The 17,800-nt window shown below is 47.2% G+C and overlaps 2 protein-coding genes across 7 annotated transcripts in view; one reads left to right on the top strand and one right to left on the bottom strand.

Annotated features, from left to right (window-relative positions):
• The window catches only part of LOC148316059 (uncharacterized), a 5,169-nt gene extending 457 nt beyond the window's left edge, over positions 1 to 4,712 (top strand). The window contains exons 1-3 of the mRNA XM_088287054.1: positions 1 to 853; positions 1,102 to 1,365; positions 4,699 to 4,712. The exon at positions 1 to 853 is cut by the window's left edge and continues 457 nt beyond it. Of these exons, the coding sequence (XP_088143180.1) occupies positions 1 to 853; positions 1,102 to 1,365; positions 4,699 to 4,712 (1,131 nt within the window). The remainder of the gene's footprint in view (positions 854 to 1,101; positions 1,366 to 4,698) is intronic.
• uvssa (UV-stimulated scaffold protein A) overlaps positions 1 to 17,800 on the bottom strand; it is a 177,097-nt gene that overhangs the window by 41,969 nt on the left and 117,328 nt on the right. For all 6 annotated transcript variants that reach the window (XM_088287071.1, XM_088287072.1, XM_088287070.1 and 3 more), the window contains one exon: positions 5,070 to 5,259. In XM_088287071.1, coding sequence (XP_088143197.1) covers positions 5,070 to 5,259 — 190 coding nt within the window. The remainder of the gene's footprint in view (positions 1 to 5,069; positions 5,260 to 17,800) is intronic.

Genomic DNA, 17,800 nt, shown 5'->3' with positions numbered 1-17,800 from the left:
CCTGGGCACATAACTGTTAAGGATCAACTTTGCAGTCGGGACATTGAGATGATAGCTGTTAGCATGCGTCCGGTCTATTTACCGCGAGAGTTCAGTCATGTGATCGCGGTGGCGGCGTACGTGCCTCCCTCTGCTAACGGTGAGACAGCCTGTGATGTACTGAATGCAGCTGTGAGCAGGCTACAAACACAGCACCCAAATGCCTTGTTCCTTATCTCTGGTGACTTCAATCATGCTTCTCCTTCCTCCTCTCTGCCTTCATTCACACAATATGTAACATGCCAAACCAGAGACAATAAAATATTGGACCTCTTCTATGCCAACACCAAGGAGGCGTACACGTCACTGCCCCTCCCCCCGCTGGGCAAAGCTGACCACAACTTGGTTGCTCTCCTGCCTGTGTACAAACCTCTCGTCCGCAGGCAGCCAGCTGTGACACGCACAGTTCAGCGATGGTCCGGAGAAGCCGAGGAGGCATTGAAGGACTGTTTCAACACAACTGTGTGGGAGGTATTCAGCGAAGCTCACGGTGAGGACATTAATGGTCTAACAGACACAGTTACAGACTATATTAACTTCTGCATGGAGAACACCATTCCCACCAGGACTGTAAGATGTTTCTCCAACAACAAACCCTGGATCACACCGGACATTAAAGCTCTCCTGAAGGAGAAAAAGAGGGCTTTTGTTTCAGGCGACAAGGACGAGCTGAAGAGAGTGCAGCGTCAGCTGAGAAGGAGGATCCGAGAGGGGAAAAAGTCCTACAGGATGCGGATGGAAGAACAACTGCAGCGGAACAATGCCAGGGATGTCTGGAGGGGCCTGAAGACCATCTCAGGCCACGGACAAGCAGGTAAGACCCAGAAGGGGGGGGGGCTTCAGTGGGCAAATGAGTTGAACCTATTTTTCAATAGGTTTGATCAAATGTCTGACCCCGCTCAGGCTTCCCTGATGCAGCCCCCACCCACCCCTCCTGCCACTGCGAACAAGACCCTCTCTCCCCCTCTCTCGCCCCTCTCTCTCTCCACAGGCTCCAGTTCCCAGCCTCATCAGACAACCACCACTTCCTCCTGCTCAGCCTTGTTCCTCACAACATCTCAGGTGAAGAACCAGCTGAGGAAGATGAAGGCGAGGAAGGCGGCAGGCCCAGATGGGATCAGCTCCCAGCTCCTCAAATCCTGCGCAGACCAGCTGTGTGGAATCGTCCAGCACATGTTCAACCTGAGCTTGAAGCTGGGCAGAGTCCCCCAGCTGTGGAAAACATCCTGCCTGGTTCCGGTTCCAAAGACACCCCATCCGAAGGAGCTCAACAACTTCAGACCAGTGGCGCCAACGTCTCATCTGATGAAGACCCTGGAGAGACTGGTCCTCGTCCATCTGCGCCCCCTGGTCAGCTCCTCAATGGACCCACTCCAGTTTGCATACCAGCCTGGCATCAGTGTGGATGATGCCATCATCTACCTGCTCCACACTTCACTCTTCCACCTGGAGAAGGCGGGGGGCACGGTGAGGATCATGTTCTTTGATTTCTCAAGTGCTTTCAACACCATCCAGCCCGCCTTATTGGGAGACAAGCTGGAGCAGGCGGGAGTGGCCCACCACCTCATCACATGGATTCACAACTACCTCACAAACCGGCCACAGTACGTGAGAACACAGGACTGTGTGTCTGACGTGCTCCTCTGCAGCACGGGAGCGCCGCAGGGAACTGTGCTGGCTCCCTTCCTGTTCACCCTCTACACCTCGGACTACAAATACAATTCCACAACCTGTCACCTGCAGAAGTTCTCTGATGACTCTGCGATTGTCGGCCTCATCACTGACGATGACGATCGGGAGTACAGAGGGGTTACGCAGGGGTTCGTGGACTGGTGTCAGCAGAACCGCCTCCAAATCAACGCTGGGAAATCCAAAGAGCTGGTGGTGGATTTCCGCAAGCGTCTGCACTCTCCACCTGCACCAGTGAATATACAGGGAACAGACGTTGAGAGGGTCTCAACTTACAAGTACCTGGGTGTTCATCTGAACAATAAACTGGACTGGAGCGACAACACAGACGCTCTCTATAGGAAGGGTCAGAGCAGACTCTTCCTACTCAGGCGGCTGAGGTCCTTTGGCGTTCGGGGAACACTCCTCAGGAACTTCTATGACTCGGTGGTTTCATCAGTCATCTTCTATGGAGTGGTCTCCTGGGCAGGAGGCATCTCGGGCCGAGACAAAAAGAGACTGGACAAACTGGTGAGGAGGGCCAGCTCTGTCCTGGGCTGCTCCCTGGACTCTGTGGACTCAGTGGGGGGCAGAAGGATGACGGCAAAACTGTCATCAATGCTGGACAAACCAGCCCACCCATTCAATGACACTCTGAGAACACTTTACAGCTCCTTCAGTGACAGACTTTTACACCCTCGCTGTACCAAAGAGAGATTTCGCCGCTCCTTCCTGCCAACTGCTGTCAGACTTTTTAACAAGAACATTGGGTCAGGCCTACAAACGGGAGGGCATTAGTGCAATTGTGCAGTCCTAGGATGCAATATTAACTACTACTGTACTTTCAGCCAAGGGTGTACTTAAATATTGACCAATGATGTATTTTGTTTACCATTACAGTATTCTTATTACAATACTTCTATCACTGTAGTATTTCTACCACTGCAGGATGTTCACTATTACAGTACTTTTATCATTGCAGTACTTTTATCATTGCAGTATTTTTCTATCATTGCGGTACTTTTACTATTACAGTACTTTTACCATTGCAGTACTTTTACCATTGCAGTACTTTCATCATTGCAGTATTTTTCTATCGTTGCAGTACTTTTACTATTACAGTACTTTTACCATTGCAGTATTTTCTATCATGCAGTACTTTTCTATCATTTCAGTACTCTTACCATTACAGTACTTTTATCATTGCAATATTTTTATGATTGCAGTATTTTCAATCATTCAGTAGTTTTTATCATTACAGCGTTTCCCCCTCCGTATAATGGACAAACATTAGGAGTGTTTCCTTACACTTAGATACGTTTATACTGTGTATATTTGCATGCTTTTTCTGAATGTCTGCTGCTAATGTTATACATTAACGGCTACATTACGCCGCCGACTCTGTGTGATCTATATCTTTGCTGCTGTAACACCTCAAATTTCCCCATTGTGGGACTAATAAAGGACATCTTATCTTATCTTATCTTAAAAAAAAAAAGTGCGAAGTAGCAGCGCACCTTCAAAAATGCTTAAAAAAAAAAAAGAATAAATAAATATATGTATATATATATATATATATATACACGGGTAGAGAGAGAGAGAGAGTGAAATTCATGTTATAACAAAAAAAAAATTATTATTAAAACTTATTATTTTTTTATTCCCCAGCCATTATTTTTGTATTTATTCAATTACTTCTTTTTGTATTTATTTAATTACTTCGACTTTTACCTGCTGGTACGCCGTCCGGTGTGCCCTGTGAAATGAAAGGTGGCATTCTTCATTTATTTATTTATTCATTCATAACTGACAGCCTCGCGCTCCGCTCGTGCCCTGGCGGAAGAGGTGCTCCTCTCCGGCTTAATTGTCACGCACGCCGGACCTGCTCCCCCGAAGCGTGTCTCCGTTCGGTTGAACTCGGTTTCATTTCGCCCCGCCCGTGCCCGGGGAAGGTGCTCCTATTCGGCTTAACTGTGACGCGAGCATGCCCTCCTCCTCCGGAGCTTCCATTCGGTTAAACTTAGGGGCCGCTTGACACCGCCCGTGCCCGGGGAAGGTGCTCCTATTCGGCGTAACTGTGACGCGAGCATGCCCTCCTCCTCCGGAGCCTCCATTCGGTTAAACTTAGGGGCCGCTTGACACCGCCCTTGCCCGGGGAAGATGCTCCTATTTGGCGTAACTGTCACGCACGGCGGCCGGCCTCCTCCGGAGCTTTCGTACGGTCCGAACCGCGCGAAACGTCGCCCTGGATCGTGCCCGGGGGAACGTGCTCTTCTTCGTCCACTCTCCTCTTCGCCCACGCTCTTCTTCGGCGCACGCCGGCCGTCTAACCGCTCCAGCGCCCCGTCGTATTTTTTAGACCCGCGAAGCACTGAACCCGCGAAAGGTGAACCGCGAAGTAGCGAGGGTTCACTGTATACATATATATATATTTTTTTTTTTCCCACTATTATCTTATTTCCCACTAATTTATATTACACCATATGGAAAGTGCTTTGTTATAGCCCCAGCTGTTGTGAAATGCGCTTTATAAATAAAGTTGTATTGTATTGTCGATATTGTGTTGCCTGGCAGATTTCATAATACAACGGCACGTTCTTTTTCGCGGAGCCTTCTGATTCTTCAATGCAGACGTCTATGCTGTGTGAGTCAACAGCTCTCAGAGTTGATAGACAGTTGCGATAGCCAATGAGATCATGAGTTGGTTTCAGTGAGCCTTCTTGCTGGCCTTACGGTGAAGGTGATGAACATGACTTGTAATTTGATACTCACTTATGAGGGGGCTGCACTATGCGGAATCAACACACCAGTAAGTGGCGACCGTTCCAAAATGTAAAATATATTCTTGTTTGAGTAAACCACAATGGCCAAAGGAGGTAAACGCTGCAAGGACATTTTCAAGACAGACCTTTCAAGATAAGCTCTTTTATGAGTCAAAGTGGAGCAACACTCAGTAGTGTGTAAGTGTCTCCTTCTATATTTTTTGTCCAGCCGTGGTGTCATAAATTATAGCATTATGAGGGGCATTTATCGGACTAAGTAGGACTTTACTCAAGGATTACGTGGGTAATGCATGGCCCGCCACTGTCATTAAAAAAATATCACCATGTAATATTTGCACATAAGTTTGACGTGTTGAGCGAATGTAAATGCGGTAATATCAGCTATTCGTCACCTAAATTGTATATAGACGGTCCAGTTGGACTTGCAGTATGAATCCAGCATAGGGTGTCTAATGGGTACTAAAAGAAGATACAAGGTATGAAAGATTTTGTTGCTGTATACAGACAAAGTTATTAGTATTGATAAAAATAATATTAATTATTTAATATTTTAAATTGAAAAAAATAAAATTTCTTCACCTGGATAATGCAATCATAGAAAGGTCTTTTTGGAGGATGTGGAATGTTGCCGCAGCACAAGTCGGATCCTTCTCATCATCTTTGAGTCTTTTCAGTTTCTTGGAGTAGGAGGATGGAGCTTGCGGTACAGTAATAATACTTTTAGTGGTATGCTCTGATGATACTGGAGTGGATGACGAGGAACCCAAACCTGGCAGCACAAAAGGTAAATTGCAAATGAATATCAGTTTTACATTGCAGTTTATTGATGTTTCTCTCGCTCATATCTGAAAGACCTCTGCAGTATGCTTAAATTTTACTTCTATTCTTATAGTATGCTTTTGAAGGGGACATACAGCATGGAAAATGTACTTTTTAATTCGTTGTGTATGTATAAAAATTTTTATGAGGAATGACCTTATATAGAAGTCATATTTTAACGAACTACGCTTAGAGATTTTATCCCCATCCTTTTCAAACTTAAGGTGTTGCATCTAAAAGAAAAAAAAAAGAATGAAAAGTTATTGAAAGCTCTTTATTTTCATATCATGCATTTCCATCCACTGATTAAAAAAACGAAGCATTACTGTTTTTGACAATCTAAATAAACATAGGCGAAAACTCAAAAACAAAAACATCAGACAAAAAGTTTTTGAAATCTTTTTATTTTGTTGCTGATGGCCTTTTTTGATGGTGTAAACCTAGGGCAAATTTCAGGAAACTATGAACACACATAAGACATGGCATAAAAATAAATACTGCAGAGATTTCTTTGTGTTTGTTTAAAAAATGTATGGATAGTGCCCCCTACGAAACATTTCCGGTTCTTCATTTCACCGAGATCAGTGGAAGTCATATAACAGACCAAAACCTGTGAAAAAAAGGCTATTATATCCATATGCCAAACCTGACAGAACTTCTGCCATTTTTACTTTATTTTGGAAGTGGGGATCATTTTTAGCCTTTTGCAGAGGTCATATTTTAACAAACTCTTACTGGAGGTTTGATCTGATCGTCTTCAAACTTTGGGTCTTTCAAGTATTCATGTTTCAGATGAAAAGTTATTGAAAGCTTTTTATTTTGTCGCACGCTGCTGCCGTGGCGATGAGCCATTCAGAAAAAAAGGTACTGTTTAGGACGGTCGAAACCTTTGCAATAACTCATGAAACTTTGGACACTCATTAGACCAGGCAAACCATTTAATTGTGCAGTTTCTAAAAAATGGCTTATACATTTTTTTGCGAGCATTGTGACAAGCTTGTGTGTGACGTGTGTGTGTGTGTGTGCGCATGAGGAAGAGTACAGTGGTGGAGATGTGCGAATATGTTGCAGCGTTGAGGTAAGGTGTTTGACCGACTTCAGCAAGCAAACTTGGAAGCCTACACCTTCTAAATGCAGCCTCTTCCGATGCAAGATTGCATACCTTGGCCACATACTATCTGAGCAGGGTGTGGCCACCGATCCAAGCAAAGTCCATAAGGTCCAGGCGTGGCCCCTTGACTGCGGCGAAATGATACTGGACACTGACGAGAGTGACGCAGGCGTCGGTGCTGGACTGTCGCAGATTCAGCAAGGTGTGGAGCGGGTGCTGGCTTATGGCAGTCGTAAACTGACAAGAACCAAACAGAACTACTGCAAGACGTAAACTTCAATTCATTGTGGACTTTACTTCATATTTGCACCAGTACCTCCTTGGACGACGCTTCAGGGTGCGCACTGACCACAGCAGCTGGCGCTGGCTGACCAGAATTAAAGCGCCGGAAGGGCAGTTAGCTCGAAAAACTTGCTGAATACGACTTTGAGATGGTTCACCGCCCAGGGCGTGTGCATGCCAATGCTAATGGCCTCTCCAGAAGGCCATTAGTCCTGAGCATGCAAAGTGCCGGGCCCCTCCTCGCATTCAAGGGGCATCCAACATCAGGCGGTCCAGTGTGACCTGGACTCTGTCTCCAGTTTCCTGTCGCTGAGTCCAGTGGGAGTAGAGGAACGACCGACAACCACGGTGTCGGGTCTAGTGGGGGTTAGTCAAAGTATCCCTATACCTGACACACAGACTGTAGACCAAGACAGTCAGACTAATGTACACGTAAATATGACAGAGAAAGTATTGTTGGAGTTGAGTCACCAAATGCAATGAGAAGTATTTCGTAAATGAACCTTAAAAGCCAAACTTACTCCAATGCGTGTTCGTTTTTTGTACTCAAGAAGAAAATGGTCATATAAAGACTCAACAAATGATTAGAGTTCCGATATTTAGTTGCTTCAATTTCTGGAGTTCAGGAAATAGTACAAAGACAGATATCAGGACGGCTTTTTCTTAATCTCACGACCACCTGTACTCGGACGAGCACAATCGAAAGAGGCGCGCCATCTTTTAGCCCAACTTCAGTTTTTATAGGAGTTTTTTATGTCAAGGGTAATGTTGGTTGAATCAGTTGTCCTCGCTCCGTCCCACCGCACGGGCCCACGTCCAAGGTAAGGTCCTCCCACGGTTAGTCATCGTCTGGATGGTTGATTCCCGTCCGGTCCGCAAGTCTGGCACGCCAAGGCTGGCCTTCTCCGGCGGGCAGTCTCTCCGTCTCTCTCCCCGCTTGCATTCCCCTGTAATCTTGTCGGTGTGCATGTGTGCGTGTGTATGTCCGTGTGTATGTGCAGGTGTAAGTGTATGTGCGCCTGAATGTGTATGTGTATGTGTATGTGCGTGTGGGGGTGCACGTGTATGTGTGTGGGCCCCGATCTCCAATTGTTATGTCTTTCAGAATGTGTTTTTTGCGATAGCGTCTCTGTGACTCCTCCAGTGCCCAATTTGGTATGTTTGCATCTCTCCAGCCAATGTGGAGAATGTGCTTGGTCGTAATTGTCCATGAAGTGCTGTGAATGTGAGTGCTGGTCATGGAAATGCTATGTGTGCAAGTTTGTCTATCCATCCATCTTCTGTACTGCTTCTCCTCACGAGGGTTGCAGGAGCCTATCCTAGCTATCTTCGGGCAGCTGGTGGGGGACACCGTGAACTGGTTGCCAGCCAATCGCAGGGCACACAGAGACGAACAACCATACGCTCTTACACTCATACCTACGGGCAATTTAGAGTGTTCAATCGGCCTACAATGCATGTTTTTGGAATGTGGGAGGAAATCGGAGTACCTGGAGGAAACCCACCGAGGCACGGGGAGAACATGCAAACTCCACACAGGATGGCCGAAGCCGGGATTGAACCCACGCCCGACGCCGTCTCTCACTGTGAGGCCATCGTGCTAACCAGTCGGGCCACCGTGCCGCGCAAGTTTGTCTAACTACTTAACATTTCAATAAAGTTCACACATTTAAACTAAGTACTATGAATTTAGCATATGAGAATAATATAATAAAGTAAACATCAGGACTACAATCGCAGTCATTCTTGTGACCTGTGCGTCTAGTTTCATTTGAAAAATGCTTCTTGTTTCATCAATGTTTAAACATATTCAGTAAATATGAACCTGCTAACTTTAATAATCAACATTCTGTCCTGTAAGTTGTTTAAAATAATGCCAGTAATCGTAATACAATCCTTCAGTATATGTGACTCGAACCCCTGACACTACTTCTTTGTTTCACGTCTAGACATTGGGGGAGCAAAGCCAAGCCCAGGATGTGGATGCTGACATTGCACCGATCCGCGGCAAGATGTTGGCCAGCAGTGAGTGCCCCCAATGGACTGTAGTTTCATCATGCAGCCCAGCCATGAAAACGCACTGTTCCCTATGGCAACGACTCGACTAGATAGTGTTCCATCACTTCTACTGCCTAGATTACACCCAATTCTACCTGCAAATTCTGCTGCCATGCAACCTACAGCCCGAAGTGATGAAACAGATGCATCACGGTGCACACAAGAAACTTCATAATGTTCGGCAGAGTAGCAAGTGAACCAGTGGACCTTGTGGCGGGGCTGCCACCTGACCCGGACATTCAACCGTCAGTTCCAAAGTACGTCAAACAGCTGCGTGAACGGCTGGAGCTGGCCCATCTGATCACCAGAAAAGCTCTGGGTGAGTCTGTTACACGTGCAAAGAGACAAAAACTGTAGCCATATGCAGTACAAGATTGTAGATTCTGTGTGGTACCTTGTAAAAGGTACGTGCCGCGTCAAGAACAAGGTGAGGACGTTTCTTCTGTCATATGACGGGCCGTTCTTTGTCCTTGGTCAATTGGACGACCTTGTGTTCCGCATCCAGAAGAACCCAGGATCCAAAGTGAAAGTTTTTCACCATGATCAACTTAGACATTATTGGAGCCGTGAGCCCATGGACAACACCTGGGCTTTGGACCGAGCTCAGAGGTGGGCACCTACAGAGGTTCCACCGTCGCTGTGGAGGATGACCAAGTAGACAATGATCTACGCCTATGTGATTTGTTCTCAACCGTGACTGATGATCCTGGCACCATTTCGCCATCTGCATCCAACCTGACACCGGTTGTGCTCATTCCATCCTCCCCTTCCCATGGAGACCATATGAAGGGTGGGGGCGCGGTGGGTGGGTGAGTCATGCCAGCTGGGGCTGGCAGTCCAACGACCAGGACGTCCAAGCAGGGCACCCGACCGTTATGGTGCCTGGATCCCTTAAATGGTGTGAGGAGCACTTGAATGTTCTAGTTAGTTTTCAGGCCCTTGTTTAAATTTGATACAATTTTGGTAGTTCTTTCCCATTTTAGCGGAAGTTGTTTATGAAATGCAATTTTCATTGTTTTCAGTTTGTTGTGAATCTGGAACTGTGTTTAGTTGCCTATCAGCCATGACAGCATAAGGGCCCATCTGGTCCCAGTCCCAATGGCAACGTTCCGCGGTGGAGGCCAGAATCTTCTGGAGAGTAGAGTTAAAGCGTTCAGCCTCACCATCTGACTGGGGTCTTAAAATAAATAAATAAATAAATGAATAAAAAAGTTGTGATACTCTATTGACCAGTCACTGTAAATTGCTTTATCTCAGGAATTCTGCCGGGGGTGCTGCCGGCTAGAATTGGAATTCATGTCCTTCCTTATGGTGCTTTCCTTTCACCGTGGTTGGATATGCGTTGTGAATATGAGTCTGTTATTGTCACCAAACTGTCATTTGCCATACCTCGCTTGTATAAGAGAATGATCTTCGCAACTGTCTTGATGGGCACCATGTCTTTTGTAGGTCAGCTCGTGTTTCTGTGCAGGAGTGGAATTGTTTAATTGCCATCCAGAGTGGGGGTAGTGTTTTAAGCATTGTGACAAGCTTGTGTGTGACGTGTGGCTCTGTGGGTGCTTATGTGTAACGTGTGGGTGTGCGTGAGTGCATGCATGGGAAAGAGTGCAGAGGAGGAGATGTGCGGATATGCTGGAGTGGCGAGCGAGGAAATGAGAGACAAGAGGAGAGGAAAAGTTGAAGAGTATAAAATGAAGCTACACGCATACCACCTCCCTGCTGGCGTGTTATTGAGAACGCCTGGGATTTTCTTACTCCCCCTTTCATGTCTGAAGGGCAGCCAAATGGCTGGGAGGTTTTGAATTAAAAAGTCAACAGCCTACAAATAGCCACCTTTCTTTTGTAAATGCAGCCATTACCTGCTAGATTAGCGATGCTCACTGCTCAGACACACCATCCCTTGATAGCTCCTTACAACTTTACAACTGAATGGAAATTTCAGAGGGATTTTCCACTGAAAGGTATGCGTTAGGGCAACTGAAAGGTATGCGTTAGGGCAAGTCTGCAACGGCACATTGTATGATATATAAAAATCAGCAAGTTGATGAATATTTCTCAAAAATAATGTCTAAGCATTCAACAGGCCTCACCTGTCTTTTTTCTTAATACGCTGCAGGGCCACCTGGTACAGCGGCTGCACTGAGGCAGACAGAGTGAGGCTCCCGAGGACAATTAAAACAGCGCAGAGGATTATTGGCTGCCCTCTCCCCTCCCTGTCGAACATCTCCACCACCCGGTGCCACAGCAGAGCTATCAATAGCATCAAAGACAATACTCACCCGAAATCACACCTGTTCGACCTGTTGCCCTCTGGAGGAGATGCACCTGTAGCAGGTGCATCAAATGAAAGACTAATAGGCTGAAAAACTGTTTCTTTCCGAGAGCCATCTCCATGCTGAACTCTCATACACACACGCAACCACCCTTACCTTGCAGAACAGCGACATAATGGATTTTTATTTATCCAATTTCGTATTTATCTTCTATTTCATTATTTCATCTTAAATTAATATCATTTATATATTTAATTAAATTATTGTTATATTGCCCTGGAGAGGGGAGCTCTCTAATCTCGTTGTACACTGGACAATGACAATAAAGGGATTTCTGATTCTGATTCTGTTAGGCCCAACAGAAAATGTTAAGGGATACCCACAAAATTTTACACCAGAAATGCCTACTCTCATGTACTGGAGGGCAATTGTAAAACTATGTTTGGATCGGAAATCCTATTTCTTTTGAAGTCATTATTCAAGTTGCCTTGTGTCAGTCATTCCTAAAAGACTGAATGATTTTTCTTCCAACAAACAACAAAAGCAATCACTGCCCGAGTTTTTAGTTTGTTTTCCGTGATGATCACAACAGGGGAAATATAATTACCAATTGTAGTGTATTGAACACACACTGATGTGAATATATACTGTACACTAGTTCTAAAACTGCTTCTCTCTCATGCCATTACAAGAAAAGGCATAACAACATCAGTTCCCTCCCCCCAGTAGTAGCTGAGTGCAGAGAAGAGAGTGGTTGCCACATTTGCAAAACAATGGTGAAGAATGGTGAAAAAACTGGTCCGACAACTTGGCTTGCCCTTTGGTCATGGAAATTAGAAAATGCAATTTGCTGGGCCGTCCGTTCACACCTGATTTGGGATATTAGTCCAAAATTAATGCAGCCATTTAGCTGCCCTTCAGTCTTTAAAGGTAGGAAAGCCAAATGGCTGCCTTTTAGGCATTCTAGTGTTCCACCTTACAACGACGTGCGCCGGTCGCGATCCCAGGCCTACCCCGGCCTTGTAGACGGATCTCTGCTGCTTCCCCCGACCACGGTCAGGAGGGTCGAAGCAGGAATAGATAACACATTTTTAACAAAGCAACCATGGTTGAAAGTTTGAACGAGATCTATGAACATTGAAAGGGATATGTAACGAACTACACACCTACAAAGTCTATTGGAGTCATACTGAAGGATTGTATTACGATTGCTGGCATTATTTTAAAGACTTACGGGACAGAAGGTCAATTATTTAATTTAGCAGGTTTATATTTATTGAATATGTTAAACATTGATTAAACAAAAAGCATTTGTCAAATGAAAGTACTGTGTATAGATAGGATTGACAAGGATTGTAGTCATGGCGATTACTGATATATTATTCTCATATGCTAAATTTATATTACTTAGTTTGAATGTAAGACCTCAAACTTGCACAGATAGTATTTTCATGACCCACACTCTCATTCAGAACAAACAGATTCAGTCTGCTCAGGTCAAACTGATGACAAACCAAATAGCACTTCATGGACAAATATGATAAAACACACTCTCCACGTAGGCCATATAAGATACAAACATACCAAGTTGGGCCGGGGAGGACATCACAGGGACGCTATCAATCAGAATCAGAATCAGAAATCCCTTTATTGTCATTGTACTCAAGTGTGCAACGAGATTAGAGAGCTCCCCTCTCCAGTGCAATACAACAATAATTCAGTTAAGTATATAAATTAGATAAATAAGAGAATAGTTAGTGCAATGGAAAATAATACTGAATAGGATATATAAAAACACATCACGTTGCTGTTCTGCAAGGTAAGGGTGGTCGTGTGTGTGTGTGTGTGTGAGAGTTTAGAATGGAGATGGCTCTTGGAAAGAAACTGTTTCTCAGTCTATTGGTCCTTGATTTGATGTACTTGTAGGGCCTGCCAGAGGGCATCAGGTCGAACAGGTGTGAGTTTGGGTGGGTATTGTCTTTGACGATATTGAGAGCCCTGCTGAGGCACCGGGCGGTGTAGATGGCCGACAGTGAGGGGAGAGGGCAGCCAATAATCCTTTGCGCTGTTTTGCGCTGGAGCCTCACTCTGTCCGCCTCAGTGCAGCCGCTGTACCAGGTGGAGACACAGTACGTCAACAGGCTCTCGATGGAGGAGTGGTAGAAGGCCAGCAGCAGCTTCCTGCCCAAGTTGAATTTCCTGAGGACTGTCAGGAAGTGCAGACGCTGGTGGACCTTCTTTACCACTGCTGTGGTGTTGTGAGTCCAAGAAAGGTCATCGGAGATCTGTACTCCCAGGAACTTGAACGTGTGGACCCTCTCCACACGCACGCCTTCAATGCAGAGGGGGGGCGGTACCGTCTTGTTCCTCCTGAAGTCGACGACGATCTCCTTTGTTTTTGCAGTGTTGAGTTGCAGTCTGTTGTCCTCGCACCAAGCCGTCAGCCTCTCGTCACCTTCCGAGATCAGACCGACCACTGTCGTGTCGTCAGCAAACTTGACGATGGTGTTGTTACCGTGGGCCGGGCTGCAGTCGTAGGTGTAGAGGGCGTATAGGAGAGGGCTCAGCACGCATCCTTGAGGGGAACCGGTGCTCAGCGTGCGGGTGGAGGACGTGTAGGGGCCGAGCAACACAGTCTGGGGTCTGTTGGTCAGAAAGTCCTTAATCCAGATGCGTGTGAGGGCAGGGAGGCCGAGAATGTCCAGTTTGGCGACGAGGATGTCTGGGATGATCGTGTTGAATGCCGAGCTGTAGTCCACAAAGAGCATCCTTGCATAGCTCTGCTGTTGTTCCAGGTGGCCCAGCACAACATGCAGAACAGTGTTGATGGCGTCCTCAGTGGATCTGTTAGCCCGGTATGCAAACTGGTAGGGGTCCAGAGTGGGAGGAAGGCAGTCTCTGATGTGCTGGAGGACCAGCCTCTCGAAGCACTTCATGATGACTGGTGTGAGAGCAACAGGACGGTAGTCATTCAGGTGGATGGCGGGTGACTTTTTGGGGACAGGAATAATGGTGGAAGTTTTCAAGCAGGAGGGGATGACTGCTTGAGCCAGGGAGCGGTTGAAGATCCTGCAGAAAACATGTGACAGTTGGTGGGCACATGCTCTGAGGACCTTGCCCGGTATTCCGTCGGGTCCAGTAGCTTTCCTGGGGTTAACAGCCAGGAGCGCGCGCCTCACATCGTGTTCCTCTACGGTGAGTGGGGGGGAGTTGGAGCATGAGGTGCAGGGGTGTGACGGTTGGGGCGAGTCAAAGCGAGCGAAGAAGCAGTTAAGCTCCTCTGCCAGCGATGCACTCGGGTCTACAGAGGTCGTGCTGCTGCATGCTGCAGACTCTAAGCTGCAGGTCAGTTGAGTATCCCAGACAAATATCCCTTTGGGGGACAATAGAGTACATGAAATGAAAAAAGTAATGAGGCCACTGCTGGAAAAAGACTATTGTCGGACCAGAATGAGCAGACAGTAACAGATCTTGGAACAGGTATGAGATTTTTTTCACGAGAATCACAGTGTTCCCTACACATATCCGTAGTCTCAGACCACGGAGAAACACTTTTCCGGACTTACCCTCCAGCCCCTTACAAAAGTGATTTGGACGCTTGCTGGGCGTTTCTAGTTCAGTTCTTGTTAGTTTTCCGACAGCAACCTCATTCTTATTTGATAGACCAGGCAAAGATTGTATACCTCATATCCTCTGTTCCGCGCTGTCTTTGGTAACAGAAGAGTGGGAGCGTCAATTCCAGGTCTGTGCAGCTTATTCCGCATTCAAGGTTGAAATGTGGAATATTTTTGACCATCCTGTCCGTGGAATGGAGGCAGTCAGGCTCCAAATGGCACGACGTTAAGGTTCTCGCAGTGTTGCCGAATTTTGAGTCACTTTCATAACCCTCACAGTTGAGAGACATTTTAATGATGGGACACTGCAAGAAGTTATTTTTAGGGCATTTGTTAGAGCCTAAGAGTACTAAGGCGTTGCCACTTTACGTTCAGACCTGTTTGTACCGCACTGTTGCCAATGTAAGCATGACTTTCAATTAACTCATTCAATCCATAAGAGGAATATATACATTTTAAAAACGTAGGCATCAAGTAATTGTCTTTTGCCCCTTGCCCGCGAGAGGCAATGTGAGAGGTTTACCATATTATTCTCGTTTAATCGGTGGTGGCTAGCTTTTGTAGTGAACATTGACTGCAGTTTGTAGATAATTGGACTTCATTCTGGGCCCGACCCGACCTGATGAAGATGGACGGCCTTCACCCGAACTGCTAGTACAATACAATACAATACAATACAATACAATACAATTTTATTCATATAGCGCATTTCACAACAGCTGGAGCTGTAACCAAGAAGGCACCATCACGCTTTCAAGAAACATAGATCACCGTTTGAGCCTTCCAAGACAGTTCACATCAGAGCAGGTTGGCTTGCAGGCGATTAGTGAGCCTGTAAGGATGGGTATGGAGTCTGTAAGGCTAGAGCTAACTAGCTCCATGCTAGACTCAGACAACACAACAACACACCTTGCTAAAGTGACTAATTATCTTCTCATAGCTGTGGATGCCGAGACCTGATCAATATTACCTTTTCGATGCCAACACCAAGGAGGCGTGCACATCGCTATCCCTCCCCCCGCTGGGCAAAGCTGCTCACAACTTGGTTGCTCTCCTGCCAGTGTACAAACCTCTGGTCCGGAGGCAGCCAGCTGTGACACGCACAGTTCAGAGATGGTCTGGAGAAGCCGAGGAGGCCTTAAAGGACTGTTTCAACACAACTGTGTGGGAGGTATTCAGCGTAGCCCACGGGGAGGACATTAATGGTCTAACAGACACAATTACAGACTATATTAATTTCTGCATGGAGAAAACCATTTCCACCAGGACAGTAAGATGTCTCTCCAACAACAAACCCTGGATCACACCGGACATTAAAGCACTCCTGAAGGAGAAAAAGAGGGCTTTTGTGTCAGGTGACAAGGAGGAGCTGAAGAGAGTGCAACATCAGCTGAGAAGAAGGATCAGAGAGGGGAAAAAGTCCTACAGGATGCGGATGGAGGAACAACTGCAGCGGAACAATGCCAGGGATGTCTGGAGGGGCCTGAAGACCATCTCAGGCCACGGACAACCAGGTAAGACCCAGAAGGGGGGGGCCTTCAGTGGGCAAATGAGTTGAACCTATTTTTCAATAGGTTTGATCAAATGCCTGCCCCCGCTCAGTCTCCCCTGCTGCAGCCCATACCAACCCCTCCGGCCTCTGCGAACGAGACCCCCCCCCCCTCTCTCCTGTCCTGGCACAGGCTCCAGTTCCCAGCCACATCAGACAACCACCACTTCCTCCTGCTCAGCCTTGTTCCTCACAACATCTCAGGTGAAGAACCAGCTGAGGAAGATGAAGGCGAGGAAGGCAGCGGGTCCAGATGGGATTAGCTCCCAGCTCCTCAAATTCTGCGCAGACCAGCTGTGTGGAATCATCCAGCACATGTTTAACCGGAGCCTAAAGCTGGGCAGAGTCCCCCAGCTGTGGAAAACATCCTGCATGGTTCCGGTTCCAAAGACTCCCCATCCGAAGTAGCTCAACAACTTCAGACCAGTGGTGCTGACGTCTCATCTGATGAAGACCCTGGAGAGACTGGTCCTCGTCCATCTGCGCCCCCTGGTGAGCTCTTTGATGGACCCTCTCCAGTTTGCATACCAGCCTGGCATCAGTGTGGATGATGCGTTCATCTAACTGCTCCACACTTCACTCTCCCACCTGGAGAAGGCGGGGATCACTGTGAGGATCATGTTATTTGATTTCTCCAGTGCTTTTAACACCATCCAGCCCACCCTATTGGGAGAAAAGTTGGAGCAGGCGGGGGTGGCCCACCACCTCATCACATGGATCCATGACTACCTCACAAACCGACCACAGTACGTGAGAACACAGGACTGTGTGTCTGACGTGCTCCTCTGCAGCACGGGAGGGCCGCAGGGAACTGCTCTGGCTCCCTTCCTGTTCACCCTCTGACACCTCGGACTACAAATACAATTCCTCCACCTGTCACCTGCAGAGGTTTTCTGATGACTCTGCGATTGTCGGCCTCATCACTGACGGAGACGATCGGGAGTACAGAGGGGTTACGCAGAGTGGGAGGAAGGCAGTCCCTGATGCGCTGGAGAACCAGTCTCTCGAAGCACTTCATGATGACTGGCGTGAGAGTAACAGGACGGTAGTCATTCAGGAGGAATGCGGGTGACTTTTTGGGGACAGGAATAATGGTGGAAACTTTCAAGCAGGAGGGGATGACTCCTCGAGCCAGGGAGCGGTTGAAGACCCTGCAGAAAACATGTGATAGTTGGTGGGCACATGCTCTGAGGACCTTGCCTGGTATTCCGTCGGGTCCAGTAGCTTTCCTGGGGTTGATAGCCAGGAGCGCACGCCTCACATCGTGTTCCTCTATGGTGAGTCGGGGGGAGTTGAGGCATGAAGTGCGGGGGTGTGACGGTTGGGGCGAGTCAAAGCGAGCGTAGAAGCAGTTAAGCTCCTCTGCCAGCGATGCACTCGGGTCTACAGAGGTCGTGCCTGGGAAGTTGGTGATGCTCCGTTGACCCTGCCACACCTCCCGTGGTATGTTGCTGGCAAGGTGGGACTCCAGCCTCCTCTTGTAGTTTGCCTTGGCTAGCTTGATGCCTTTGCTCAGGTCAGCACGGGCCACCCTGTACTGGGCTTTGTCGCCAGACCTGAAGGCAGCGCCGCGGGCCTTGAGGAGAGAGCGGACCTGGCTGGAC

This window comes from Idiotropiscis lumnitzeri, unplaced genomic scaffold, assembly GCF_059441095.1.
Source record: "Idiotropiscis lumnitzeri isolate Australia: NSW breed Sydney's pygmy pipehorse unplaced genomic scaffold, RoL_Ilum_1.0 HiC_scaffold_23, whole genome shotgun sequence".
NCBI lineage: Eukaryota > Metazoa > Chordata > Actinopteri > Syngnathiformes > Syngnathidae > Idiotropiscis > Idiotropiscis lumnitzeri.
This window is presented reverse-complemented; position numbering and strand designations above follow the sequence as displayed.